General features: G+C 63.1%; 3 protein-coding genes across 3 annotated transcripts; all 3 read left to right on the top strand.

Moving 5' to 3' along the window:
* Positions 1 to 11: 11 nt before the first annotated feature.
* Positions 12 to 2,334, top strand: EMIHUDRAFT_238920 (hypothetical protein; the record flags this gene model as incomplete). Its single annotated transcript, XM_005776548.1, has 9 exons — positions 12 to 41; positions 317 to 435; positions 501 to 546; positions 719 to 832; positions 1,359 to 1,427; positions 1,474 to 1,614; positions 1,832 to 1,900; positions 2,032 to 2,070; positions 2,212 to 2,334. The coding sequence occupies 9 exons, from the start codon at positions 12 to 14 to the stop codon at positions 2,332 to 2,334; spliced, it is 750 nt and encodes a 249-aa protein (XP_005776605.1).
* A 263-nt stretch (positions 2,335 to 2,597) lies between these two features.
* Positions 2,598 to 3,565, top strand: EMIHUDRAFT_238919 (hypothetical protein; the record flags this gene model as incomplete). Its single annotated transcript, XM_005776547.1, has 3 exons — positions 2,598 to 2,630; positions 2,825 to 3,037; positions 3,407 to 3,565. The coding sequence occupies 3 exons, from the start codon at positions 2,598 to 2,600 to the stop codon at positions 3,563 to 3,565; spliced, it is 405 nt and encodes a 134-aa protein (XP_005776604.1).
* A 5,393-nt stretch (positions 3,566 to 8,958) lies between these two features.
* Positions 8,959 to 13,247, top strand: EMIHUDRAFT_238915 (hypothetical protein; the record flags this gene model as incomplete). The annotated part of the gene is made up of 12 exons (XM_005776546.1): positions 8,959 to 9,006; positions 9,696 to 9,878; positions 9,954 to 10,013; positions 10,228 to 10,287; positions 10,476 to 10,508; positions 10,546 to 10,599; positions 11,187 to 11,352; positions 11,444 to 11,489; positions 11,580 to 11,619; positions 11,777 to 11,915; positions 12,898 to 13,049; positions 13,164 to 13,247. 12 exons carry the CDS (start codon positions 8,959 to 8,961, stop codon positions 13,245 to 13,247), a joined length of 1,065 nt encoding a protein of 354 aa, XP_005776603.1.
* Positions 13,248 to 13,869: the final 622 nt, after the last annotated feature.

The raw sequence follows: 13,869 nt of genomic DNA, 5'->3' as shown, positions 1-13,869 counted from the left end.
CGAGGCGGCAGATGGCGACGCGGCCGGGGGCGAGGCGGCGGGTGGCGAGGCGGAGCTGCGCCTGTTCAGTTCGCAGGAGGCTGTCTACGCCGCCCAGAGCCCCGCCCCCGCCCGCGGCAGCGCCGCCGCCCCCGGTGAGCCCGCCGCCCCACCGCCGCCGTCGCTGCCACCCTCGCCGTCGGCGTCCGAGAGCGGGGCGTGCATGCCGGCCCCGCTCTCGCCGCAGCCGCCGCTCTCGCCGCCAACGGCGTTGCCGGCGGCGGCGCTGCAGCCGCCGCTGCCGCCGCACTCGAAGGGGGGCCACCCTTGCTTGAAGGGCGAGCTTACCGGCAAGGGCGAGAAGGGGGAGCGGGCGCGCATCACGTGGCTGGCGTGCGATTTGTGCGACAAGTGGCGGCGCGTCGGGCTGGCGAAGAGCTCCGCTGTCCCCGATCGGTGGGCTTGAGCCGGGATTGACTAATGAGTGATGAATGAGTAATTAATAATGACTAATGAGACAGGTGGACGTGCGCCGAGAACGGCGACGCGCGCTACGCGTCGTGCGACGTGCCGCAGGAGCTTCGATGCTGACTAGTGAGGGAGAACTAACCATCAGTTCGTGATCAGCCGTCGTGCGACGTGCCGCAGGAGCTGCCCGACGACGGGATCGACCGGCTGCTATTAATGAATGAACGACTGAATGAATGAATTGATTAGTTAGGAGCTGCCCAACGACGAGATCGACCGGTTGCTCGGCCTCGCCGACACGCCCGACAAGCCGTGCCCAGCCGCGGCGGCGGCGGTGGCGAGGCCGGCGGATGAGGTTCCCGGCCGCGGCGCCTCCCTCGGCGAGGTGGTCGTAATGAATCACTCATTAGTCATTAGTCATTAATATTGATTATGAGCGCCTCTCTCGGCGAGGTGGTCGTAATGAATCACTCGTTAGTCATTAGTCATTATTGATTATGAGCGCCTCCCTCGGCGAGGTGGTCGTAATGAATCACTCGTTAGTCATTAGTCATTATTGATTATGAGCGCCTCCCTCGGCACTAGTTAGTCATTAGTCATGAGTCATTATTGATGATGAGCGCCTCCCTCGGCGCTAATTAGTCATCAAGATGGCAGTCGTTATTGATTGCGAGCGCCTCCCTCGGCTAGGTGCTCGAGGGACGCGTGATTAATCACTCATTCGTCATTAGTCATGATTAACTTTTTGCGCCTCCCTCGGCACTGGTTAGTCATTAGTCATGATTAACTTTTTGCGCCTCCCTCGGCACTACTTAGTCATTAGTCATTATTATTGATTTTGATGAGCGCCTCCCTCGGCACTAGTTAGTCATTAGTCATTATTATTGATTATGAACGCCCTCCTCGGCGAGGTGCTCGAGGGGCTCGTCGCGGCGTCGGATGCGTCGCCCGAGGAGGCGCGGGCGGTGCAGTGGCATCTGGTGAGCCTCGAGCACTTGTACTGAGTACCTCATGTTCAATTCTCAGGCGCGGGCGGTGCAGTGGCATCTGGCGAACCTCGAGTACGGCTGCGCCGCGTCGCTCGGCAACGTCTCTCTAGCGTGGTGGGACCAGGCAAACCAATTAATCGAATTCGCCCCGCTGGCAAGCAGTAGCCACCTAGTTCACGTCTCCCGTGCGGGGTGGGACCAGGACGACGAGCACACCCCGCGACACACGAGCTGGTTCTTAGTTCTGAATGGCTTGTTGCAGGACGACGAGCACACCCCGGCCCGCGACACACGAGCTGGTTCTTAGTTCTGAATGGCTTGTTGCAGGACGACGAGCATACCCTCGCCTAATTAATTAATTAGTTAGGTCCTAATTAATTAATGGCTTGTTGCAGGACGACGAGCATACCCTCACCGGCGACCACGCCGTCGTCAGCGACGGGTTCGGCCGCATGGTGGGACGGGTTGGGACGTGAATTGTTGTTGTTAACTGGTCGACCAACGAATAGGTTCGGCGGCATGGTGGGACGGGCTGGCATAGGAGTTGTTCTTGTTAATTAGTCAATCAACGAACAGGTTCGGGCGTGTGGTGGAGGGGCTGGCCGCGTACTCCGAGGTGCTGCTGCAGCGCGAGGTGTCTCTGGTCGAGCGTGATTGGGGCGCACAATGAGAGAGTAACTATTTACGCATGGACTTGTTAGGTGTCTCTGGTCGAGTTCGGCGACCACTGCGCACTAATGAGACAGTAACTATCAACGCATGAACTTGTTGACAGGTGTCTCTGGTCGAGCACGGCGACTGGGGCGCGCGCGTGCACACCAAGGCGGGCGGCGAGGGCTTGGTCGCCGACGCCGTGCTGGTCACGGTCCCGCTGGGCGTGCTCAAGGCCAAGACCTAATTCAGTAATGACTGATTACTCATTGCTAATTAATTAACTCGGTCCCGCTGGGCGTGCTCAAGGCCAAGACCTAATTCAGTAATGACTGATTACTCATTGCTAATTAATTAACTCGGTCCCGCTGGGCGTGCTCAAGGCCAAGACGGTCAAGTTTGCCCCGCCGCTGCCGCGCTGGAAGCGGTCGGCCATTGAGCGGCTTGGGTTCGGGCCGATCGAAAAGGTGGCCCTCTCCCTCGAGCCGTTCAAAAAAATGAGTGACTTAAATGCGAGTCACTAGTTCGGCACCGATCGAGAAGGTGGCCCTCCCTCTCGAGCGATTAGAAATATAGTTAATTAGTCAGGCACCACCACTCATTTCAATCTCATGGGGACAGGTGATCCTCTCCTTCGAGCGGTTACGAAAGTGAATGAATTAATTAAGGGTCACCACTCATTAGACTTGCCACGGGGACAGGTGATCCTCTCCTTCGAGCGCCCCTTCTGGGACGAGGGAGCGGACTTCTTCGGCTGCCTGCCGCCCGCGGCGGAGACCGCCGCCGAGGCGGCAAAGGCGCGCGGCGAGTTCTTCATGTTTTGGAACCTGCAGCGCTCGCACGGCACCGCGGCGCTCATGTGCGTCTCGTCGGGCGCCTTCGCCGAAGGGACGTGGCGGCACCTCTCGTACAAGCGCGTCGTCGGCTCGTCGCTGGCCGTGCTGAAATTAGTACGTGATTCATGAATTGATTCATTGATAGGCGCGTCGTCGGCTCGTCGCTGGCCGTGCTTAATTCATACCTGATTCATGAATTGATTCATTGATAGGCGCGTCGTCGACTCGTCGCTGGCCGTGCTGAAATTAGTACGTGATTCATGAATTGATTCATTGATAGGCGCGTCGTCGACGCGTCGCTGGCCGTGCTCGGGCGCACGTTTGGGCCTCAGGCGCAGCACCCGCCGCAACTAATCTCCGCCCATCTCCGCCAATCTCCGCCGATCGCCGCCAGTCTCCGCCGATCTCCGCCGATCTCCGCCGATCTCCGCCGATCTCCGCCGATCTCCGCCGATCCCCGCCGATCTCCGCCGATCCCCGCAGGTGCGGCAGCTCTTCCGGAAGTCGGTCGTGACGGACTGGGGGCGCAACCCCTTCTGCCGCGGCTCGTACTCGTACGTCGGCGTGGACGCGTCCGGCGCCGAGTACGACGAGCTCGCGCGGCCGGTCGGCGGGCGGCTCTTCTTCGCGGGCGGGGGATAGCCGAGAGATGCCGAGAGAGAGAGAGAGAGCGCGCGCGCCGCGCGGGGCGGCGCTTCGTTGCGGGCGGGATCTCGCCGAGAGATGTGCCGAGAGAGGGAGCCGGCCGGCGGCTCTTTGTTGCGGTCTCTTTGCGGGCGAGGGGCGGGGCCAACGGGCCCTGGCCGAGATTGAGCCGAGATCGAGCCGAGCTCCACCCGAGGCGCCGTCCGAGACGCGTAGGCGAGGCGACCAACGGGCAGCACCCGGCGACGGCGACGGGCGCGTACCTCTCCGGGCTGAGGGAGGCCCAGCGCATCGACCAGGCGGGGCGGCGTGGCTTCCCGCCCGCCGAGCCATGAGCGTGCCACGATGTGGCGGACGTGCACGTGCTCGCGCGCAGGCGGTGAGAATAGAGTGTTACAAGCAGGGCGTTACCCGTAGAGGGCTACAGGACGTTTCCGTACTTACGGCGTGCAGTTTTCTTTACCGCGATAGCGAGAAATCACTTTCTTTTATTCCGACCTTGGACGGCGTTTCTCCAGCCATCAATGGTCTCACTTGCCTCAGCAGCCGCCGCCGACACGCAGGCCGCCGAGGCAGCCGCCGCCGAAGCTGCCGCCGCCGAAGCAGCCGCTGTGCGCACGGGCAGCTTTGCTCGCATCACCGGGCTGTCCACACGCGAGGACCTCAACGGCGCCACTGCGTGGCTCGGGGAGTATCACCCCGACAAGGAGCGGTTCGAGGTGCACTGCGCCCTCCAAAAGGTGCTGCTCATCCGGCGCATCAACCTCAAGGCGCTCGGAGACGCCCCCCCCCGAAGTGGTCTCCAATACGCTGCTGTCGGCCGACGTGCTCGGAGAGTGCCTTTCGCGCCTGTCGTTCATGCAGTTGATGCATGGGTGCCCGGCCGTCTGCACGGCGTGGCGCGACGGCGTGGCCGCGCGTCTCAGCTCGTACCCGCCCGCGTGCCGCGCGCGCCTGCCGCTCCGCTTTGAGCGTGCCGTCGGCCGCGCGCATGCACGCAGCGAGACGGAAGCCATCGGCATGGGCCCAGGCGAGCTTTGGACGCCTTCATCAGTCACGCCGCTGCCACCGAGCATGAAGACGTCTGAGGAAGATGCGCCCGTGCATGCGGACCTGCTTGGCCCGCCGTGGAACGCCTCGCCTTGGAGCGATGCGCTCGCGCCGAGCGCGGCGGAGGCTCGCTACGCCGTCGCTGTGGGAGACACTGTCAAGGTTTTCACCGCTGGCGGCGACGAGGTTATGCGCATCGGCATGTCCGGAATGGACCCTCACATTAGAGACGTGCCCGCCCTCCCCTACGATTGGGATCGCTCCTTCGAGGCGTCCGAGCCGCGCTACCCGCCATTTTGGAGCGACTCGCCATCGTGCGTGGCCTACGACGCCGATTCGCAGTGCCTCTTCGTTGCCGCGCCGCCGGATATGAGACTGCTGGTGAGCAATACACCTCTCCGATCAGAGGAAGGACGGCACTGCCCTGCTCTCCTACATGGAGCGGCACGCCGCGAGTGCGAGAGACGAGGCAGCAAGGCAGAGTCCGCACTTTGAATGGAGAGAGGTCCTCCGGGGAGGTCCTCACCAGATGATGTGAGGTCCTCAATCGGAGGTCCTCACCAATGTAGGTCATCTCTAGACATCACACAGCATACGCCTGTCCTGCTTCACGGCGCACAGAGGCAGCGACGTGCCCTAAAGACTCGTGTCGTGTGTGCTCACGGCTGCCAGGGCCAGCGCACGCAGCCCTTGCGCGTCCTCCAACCTGCACAGAAATACGAAAGCAGTCGAGTTAACATAGCCATGGATAGGAAAGGGTGTTGGTTTTTCTAGTGCAAGCGCTGCGTTTCAGCCTGCGTCTTGGAGTCCATTTTTGATTTGATTATTCACCCCATTTTGATAAGTCCCCTTTCTCTCTTATTCATTGTGACCGACAGTGTTGAGATTAGATTGAGGTCCTCACCAGAATGATGCGAGGTCCTCACTGTGGAGGTCCTCACACACGCGAGCCGACGGGGACACAAAGCTGGCTGAACAACCGCGTTGGACTAGCTCGAGCGGCAGTGCGACCTCTTGAGCAAGCGGTAGAGCTCGAGGGTAGAGCGGCACCGACGACTGCTCCCTCGTCTGCACTGGGTGGAAAGGCTGCTTGCTGTTGGTGGAATTGATTTTGATAAACGAACAAGAAGTTGTCAGTGGGGCATGTAGGAGTCTTGAGGTGCGTGTAGGGGTGCGCTAATTCCGCCGTTGTGGAAGTAGAATTGTCATTCTTGTTGAGGGCGGTTCTCGCCAGCCACGCCACTGCGGCCGCGGGCGGGTGGGGTGCTTGCGCGCCACGCGCCGCCGAATCGGCCCGTTCGCCTGGGCCTCTCCGCCGCGGCTCGTCGCCAGAGAGCTTCTTGGCGTCAAGATGCTCGCTCTGGAGCTGCCTTGAAGCCTCGCCATGAGTCTTCTCGACCCCGCGTTCCGCCCCGGGCGTCGCGCCGTGGCGGCGCCAGCAGGTGGGCGGCGGCGGGTTTTCTTTTTTGCAGCAAAGCCAGGTGGGCCGGTCTTTTCGACGGCGCCAAAGGGATTGCCGTCTGCTTTGAGGTGCGTCATTTTTTCTTTTGAGAGCGGAGGTTTTTCTTTTTTTGCCCCAAATTTCGCGGCAGACTCGCCGCCTCGCTGCCGCCGACCCCTCGAGAGAGGTCCACAGCTCGCCGCCGACATGGCCCTCGCCGCTCCGACTCCCGAGGCCATCGCTCGTGACGACCGCCGCGTCGCACGCTCCACGCCGGAGACGTTCTTCTCGCGCGGACCCGTCTCCCGCTGTCCGCACGCAAAGTGCCTCACCACGGTCTGCCGCATACGCGGCTGGTGTCACATCGCCTGGTACTTCCGGCCGGACCTGTGCTGCGCAAACCCGTGCCGCTCGCCCGAGCAGCGCTTCGACTCGGTGGTGGCGTCGGTTCGTTCCCTCGCCTTTGCTGCGCCGCGTGACCCCGCGACGATGCAGGCCGTGACCGACCTCGTGCCGGCGCAGCCGTGGCTGCAGGTGGTGCTCGGGTGCCTGTTTGGCGAGGGCGTGTCGAGGGCGCCTGCCTCGGCGGACGTGGTCGGCACGCTCTCCACCGACGGACTCTTTGAAGAGCGAGGCGCCTGGCTTTAGGAGCTGAACACACGTAATTGTCTTCCAACCAGCGCTCGAGAGGACACGTAACCAACTGTATTCACTGTATTCGCAGCCCCTCGTATTCACGCGGTGCTCTCAGTACACTGCACAATACCCGTATTCCCGCCCCGATGTCGGTGTATTCAGCACGCCGGCGCCTGGCTCTTCGATTGTATATCATAAATTGATTGTTTAATTAACCTTCATCTTATTGGACCAGGCGTTTGGCTCTTCCCGGAAGCAGCGGCGCGGCACCTAGTCGGCACTCCTCCTCTGAAAACGCGAGGACCAATGAGTGCTCGGCAGCTACTCAGGCGCGGCAGCCGGACGGCGCTCCGCCCGTCAGCTGCGAGGTGCGGCCGCTGTGCGAGGTCTGCTGCGGCTGTTGCTCGCCGGAGGGGCCGCTGCCGCCGCTGCCCGCCGACAACCCCCGGCGCGTCCTCTTTTTCCACCGTGGTGGCTGAGAATGACTCACTAACCTCATCCTTCATGAATCGTTGATGATGGCAGGCTTATCCTCTTCTTCCACGGCGGCGCCTCTGTGCGTGCGACACACATGTCCGGGACGTGCCCACGACGTGTCCACGACACGTCCCACGTAGGCGGCGCATTCATGCTTACGAATGCGGAGACGTACCCGATGACGATTGGGTATGAGCTCGTGCGGCGGACAGGCGCTATCTGGATAGTTATCTGGATAGTGACTTAATGGTGTTGAGGCTTTGGTGATTAGTTAATTCGTTAGTTGACGAGGCTCGTGCGGCGGACAGGCGCCAGTTTCTTAGTGGAGGCTAGTTTCTTAGTTGAGGCTGGTCGTTAATCAATCAACCAACCAACGAGCTCGTGCGGCGGACAGGCGCTATCTGGATAGTGACTTAATGGTGTTGAGGCTGGTGATTGGTTAATTCGTTAATTGACGAGGCTCGTGCTGCGGGCAGGCGCTAGTTTCTTACCTCACGCTGTTGATTAACCAACCGATTGATCAACGAGCAAGGTCTGTGCGACGGACAGGCGCTACGGTGCTCCTGCCAAACTACTCGCGGCCGCCGCAGGCCACCTTCCACACCCACGCCGCTCACCCACGCGCACTGGGCTTTGCGCACCTTTAATGCCGTGGGGCTCCTGCCGTCTAGACGTGGAGTTGCGAGGGCTGCCCCCCCTTGCCCCACCACCTCGTGTGTGTGTGTGTGGAGAAGTGTACCTGACCTTTCCTTCCCGTAGGCCACCTTCCCGGCGCCCGTGGTTGCCATGTCGACCCTTCTGCGGAAGGCGATCAATTAATTAATTAGTTAATAATTAATTAATTAGTGGTCGCCATGTCGACCCTTCTGCGGAAGGCGATCAAGCACTACGGCGCGGGCAACGTCGCCGTCGCAGGCGATGCGGCTGCAGCATCTCGCCACCGGAACCCCGTTCTCCTCTTCCACTCTCGCCACCACCACCACCACCATCACCACCCCCACCACCCGCCACCCCCATTTCTCCCCCGCCACCGAGCCCGCCGCCACCGAGCCCGCCGCCACCGAGCCCGCCGCCGTAGCCCACCGCCGTAGCCCATCGCCATGAACGCCATTCTTGTCGCAGGCGACTCGGCCGGCTGCAACATTGCGCTGGGCGCGATCCGGCTCGCACTGGCGGAGGGGTGCCTCTGCGCCGCGCTGCCAGCTGCCCCTCTGGTCGATGATGGTTAGCCAGTCACTGCGGGTTTTCAACAGGTGCCCCGCGCCCTCTGCCAGCCTGCTACGGTGGTTGGCGATGATGGTTAGTCAGTCAATGAGGGTTGGCAACAGGTGCCTATCCGCTGTGCTGCCAGCTGCCCTCTGGTCGATGATGGCTAGTCAATCCCTGCGGGTGTTCAACAGGTGCTTTGCGCCGCGCTACGGTGGTTGGCGATGATGGTTAGTCAGTCACTGCGGGCTGGCAACAGGTGCCCCGCGCCGTGCTGCCAGCTGCTCATCTCTCCGTGGAGCGACCTGAGCGCGGCGGCGGGGCCGCGGGGCGAGGACGAGTCGATGTGGCGCAACATCGAGAGTGACTACCTCTCTCCCTTTGGAGAGACCGACTTGGTCCCCTTCTTTGTCCGCGAGTACCTCGCGGCGCCGCCGAAGCCGCTCGACGCGACGCCAAAGGCCGCCGCCAGAGCCGCCGAGTCTCCGTTATTAAATCGGCGCCACGAGTTCGTAATTCTGGATTAGGCCGCCGCCAGGGCCGCGGGATCTTCACTCTTCATTCGTATCGACCAGTTCTTATGCCATCTGTGATGGATGATCAGGCCGCCGCCAGAGCCGTCTTCCGGGTGCGAGCCGACGTGGAGGGGCTGCACAGGGCGGCGGGCGGCGGCGGCGACGTCGAGGGCGGCGGCGCGCTGTCGGACGAGGTGCGGCGGCGAGCTGTCGCTGACGAGGTGGCCGCACCGCTCACCCACGCGCACTGGGCCTTGCACTCTTGTTGCCGTGCTAGCTCCTGTCGTCTAGACGTGGAGACGCGAGGGACTAGCCTGGTCTTTGCCCCACCACCTCGTGTGTGGAGGGGTTCCGTACCTCACCTTACCGTACCTTACCTTACCGTACCTTACCTAGGTTGCCGCGGCACTAGAGAGGTGGAACCGGCCTCGGCTGGTCAGCGACCTCGATCCGCTAGTGAGCCCCTGCCGAGCGGGCAAGGAGCCGCCCGCCGGTCTCCCTCGCGCGACTGCGAGCTTTCTTCTCTCGCGAGGCGCGTGCTTTGTCTCTGTAGGAGCACCTCGCCGGCCTCCCTCGCACGATGCTGATCCTCGGCGGCGGGGAGGCGCATCTCGGCCATATCTCGGCCACATCTCGGCCACATCTCGGCCATATCTCGGCCACATCTCGGCCATATCTCGGCCACATCTCGGCGATATCTCGGCCGAACAGGCTCCGGCTTTCTTCTCAGCAGTGTTGCACGACCAGCAGCGCCGCCTCGAGGGAGAAAAGAAACACCGCCTGCCGTGGTGTGTCTTCTCAGGTGCTCTACGACCAGCAGCGCCGCCTCGAGGCCGCCCTCCGCGGCGCCGGCGTGGCGGTGGAGCCGCCCTTTGTCGGCGAAGCCATGCCGCACGTGTTTCCGCTCTTTGCGACCGCGGCGTGGGGCCCGGGCCTGCACACGGGCGACGCCTCCCCCCCCCACCCCGCCGTCGAGTCGGTCGAGGTGATGGAGCGCTTCCTCCTCTCCTCCTGGCAGCGGGCGCGCCTCGCCGCCCGCCCCGCTCACGCCGCCGAGCAGGCCGCTGCGGCGGGCGCGTCGCCCGTGCTCGACCGGATCGCGTCCATCTTCCCCGAGAGCGTCGCGAGCGCGCTCGGCCTCTCTCCGCCGCCGCCACCCCGCTCGCAGCACCCCTCGCCCCTCCCGCTGCCTCGCGGCCTCGCCACCCGTCCCGCCCCGGGCCGGCGGCCGCCCCTCTCGCGCGTCTTTGCGCTTGCCAGGGAGACGCCGCTCGTGCTCGAGGGGCGGGTGGCGGTGTGAACGGCGCCTGCTCACGGGTCGACGGCGTGCACAGGAGCGGCCGCTCGTGCTCGACGGCGGCTTGGGCACTTGGCTCGAGTTGCTCGGCAGGGACGTCAGCGGGCAACTCTGGGCGGCGAGGCTGCTGCACGAGGCGCCCGACGCTACGCCCGACGCTTCACCTCTTCGTTATCGTCCACTCGTTCGTACGCTCAATTGTTGATGGCCGACCATTAGGCGCCCGACGTGGTTAGCTACTCAGGTATTGACCGCGAGTTCTACCTGCCGGCTCTTAACTACTAGGCGCTCGCCACGCTGCCCGACATTGTCACTTACGTGCCACCGAACTAGTTGTGCATTGTCAATTCTCTAGGCGCCCGACGCGCTGCGGTCGGCGCATGCGGACTTCGTGGCGGCGGGCGCCGACGTCGTCATGACGGCCACTAATTCATAGTGAATTAAGAGTTGATTGGTAAATTAATTAGGCGGGCGCCGACGTCGTCATGACGGCCACTAATTCATAGTGAATTAAGAGTTAATTGGTAAATTAATTAGGCGGGCGCCGACGTCGTCATGACGGCCACTAATTCATAGTGAATTAAGAGTTAATTCGTAAATTAATTAGGCGGGCGCCGACGTCGTCATGACGGCCACGTCGCAGTGCTCGCGCGAGGCGTGACACACACACACACACACACACACACACACACACACACACACACACACACACACACACACACACACACACACACACACACACACACACACACACACACACACACACACACACACACACACACACACACACACACACACACACACACACACACACACACACACACACACACACACACACACACACACACACACACACACCGCTCACCCACGCGCACTGGGCCTTGCACTTTTAATGCCGTGGGGCTCCTGTCGTCAGACGTGGAGACGCGAGGGACTAGCCTGGCCCTTGCCCCACCACCTCGTGTGTGTGGAGAAGTGTACCTGACCTTACCTTAGGCGCTCGTCGCGCTGCTCGACATCGACGAGGACGCGGCGGCGAGGCTGGTCGCGCGTTCGGTGACGCTGGCGCGCGACGGCACACGCGCCGCGTTGCGCCGGCTGTCGCAAGGGAGCGGCGGCATATGCGGCGGAGGAGGAGGAGGCGGCGGCCGCTTGCCACAAGGTCTCGTCGCCGCCGCCATCGGAGCGCGCGACCGGCTGTGCGCCGCGCCGTGCTGTGAACGGCGTCTCTTCACACCTGCGGCTGTGAGCAGGGCCGTATGGCGCGAGCGTCGAGGGCGAGTCGGAGTACTCTGGCCGGTACGGACGCAGGTGTGAATACTGGAGGCCGCAGGCGTGAATAGACGGGCGTGAGCAGACAGGTGTGAAGAGGAGCCGGTACGCCCGCAGGCTTGGCGCGCCGGCGCTGGCGGCGTGGCACGCGTGGCGAGTGCTGTGAACGGCGTCTCTTCACACCTGTCTGCTCCAGTATTCACACCTGGCGGCGTGAACGACAGGAGAGTAGACGTGCTGCTGTCGGCGGGCGCCGACGTGCTCGGCGCGAGCGCTGTGAACGGCGTCTCTTCACAGCCCCCCGCCGTGAACAGGCGGGCGCCGACGTGCTCGCCTTCGAGACGGTCCCTTGCGTCACCGAGGTTGTGGCACTTTGCACGCTGCTGCAGTCGCGGCCGGCGGCGCGCGCCTGGCTGTCGCTCGCGTGCCGCTCTGCCGCCGCGCGGGCGGCTGGTCTGTGTGAACGGCGCCTGTTCACACGTCCTGGCGGTGAACAGGTGCCGCTCTGCCGCCGAGCTCCAGTCTGGGGAAAAGCTCGCCGACGCGGTCGATGCGATCGAGCAGTACGACATCTCGGGGCAGGTGAAGGGGGTGGAGGGAGTGGTGGAAAGCAGGGGATGACGGGCGGTGGTGACGGTGGTGGTGATGGGGCGCGTAGAAGGGGGAGGTGGAGATGGCGACGTAGAAGGGGGGGGGGGGGGGGGGGCGTAAAAGGGGAGGTGCAGGCAGTGAGTCAGTCGGTCCGTCAGTGTTTGACCCAAAAGGGGGGGGTGCGGGCCGGATCGGGAGAGCGTGGGTCGGGGGGGGGGGGGGCGTAGAAGGGGAGGTGCAGGCAGTGAGTCAGTCGGTCCGTCAGAGTGTGACACACCCTCTTAGCTCGGAGGACGGGCCCCACGCGCACACTCCACACACGCCCCGCGGGCCGTGCGCCATTACTGCCGTGCGGCTCCTGTCGTCTAGACGTGGAGTCGCGAGGGCCCAGCCTGGCCCTCGCCCCACCACCTCGGTGTGTGTGTGGAGAAGGAAGCTCACCGTTCCTCACCTCCGGGCCAGGTCGAGGCGATCGGTGTCAACTGCGCGGCGCCGCTCCTCGCCTCCCCCCTCCTCCGCGCCATCCGCGCCCGCTCGCCCCGCCCGCTCGTCGCGTACCCGAACTCGGGCGAGGTGTGGGACGAGTGGGCGCACGGCAGGGCGGCCTAGAAGCGGAAGATCCCCCCGTATCTCCCCCGTATCTCCCCCTTATCTGGCAGCATGGAGCCTAGAAGCGGAAGAGGCGTGCTTGTAGTTTAACTGGCGCTCGAGAGGACACGCACTCGGCCGCATTCGGCCGTATTCAGCTGCACTCACGCGATTCATAGCCCCTCTCCACGCGGTGCTTCGAGTCCACTGATTAAGACCGCATTCCCTCCCCGATGGCGGTGCATTCAGCTCGTAGGCTGGGTGGCGGTCGGTCCGGACGGCGCGCCCTCCGCGGAGAGCGCCGCCGCCGGCGCGGAGCGCTTCGGCCGCCTGGCGAGGCAGTGGGCGGCCGACGGGGCGGTCCTCATCGGGGGCTGTTGCCGCACCCGCCCCGACCACATCGCCGCGGTGGCGCGCGAGCTGAGGGCGGCGGAGGAGGAGGGGCGGCATCGGCACGGGACGACGCTGCTGCGGCCGTGAGGGGGAGAGTGAGCTGGGCCGTGTTTTTCGCATCGCTGCGAGGCGCAAGAGGCTCTCGCCAGTATCGTTTTTGACATTGTTCTCACCGCGAGACTCGACTTCTATCTCTTGATAAAAGCTGACTGATTTTTTTCCTTCGGGGGTACCGACTACTACCGACGCACGGGTACCGACTATCTAGCTGGCCTCACCCATCTCTTACCTTCTGCCCCCACCTCGTGTGTGTGGAGACGTTTACCTTACCTTACCTTACCTTACAGTGTGTGTGTGTGTGTGTGTGTGTGTGTGACTGTGTGTGTGTGTGTGTGTGTGTGTGTGTGTGTGTGTGTGCGGTGTGTGTGTGTGTGTGTGTGTGTGTGTGTGTGTGCTCTGGCGAGATGTGAGGCGCATGCGCCCAGGAGGGGAGGGAGCATGCGTAACGACGCTGCTAGAGATGCCTTTCGGGGCCCAGAGATAAAACTTCTGATGCCATGCGTGACCTAGTAGTGTCCCCAGCTATGGGCGTGTCCACGTTGGAGCCAGGTGTGGTGTGGGCGCGAGAATAGCTCCGCCGTTAATGGAGCGGAGCAGGCCGAGATCGTCTTAAAGAAAGGGGGGACCTTTACTCTGCACCAACATAGGAGAAAACATAGTTCCAGCCCAGATCTCAACCCATTTTTAGACTCACTCTACGAACTAGACAGACCTCCCCATTGACTCGCAAAACCATGCCCTTCTCGCCTGACGCAAAGCACCGAACTCCCCCAAG

Source organism: Emiliania huxleyi (genome assembly GCF_000372725.1).
Source record: "Emiliania huxleyi CCMP1516 unplaced genomic scaffold EMIHUscaffold_278, whole genome shotgun sequence".
Taxonomy (NCBI): domain Eukaryota; phylum Haptophyta; order Isochrysidales; family Noelaerhabdaceae; genus Emiliania; species Emiliania huxleyi.
Note: the sequence above shows the minus strand (reverse complement) of the source record. Positions and strands in the feature narration are given on the sequence as shown.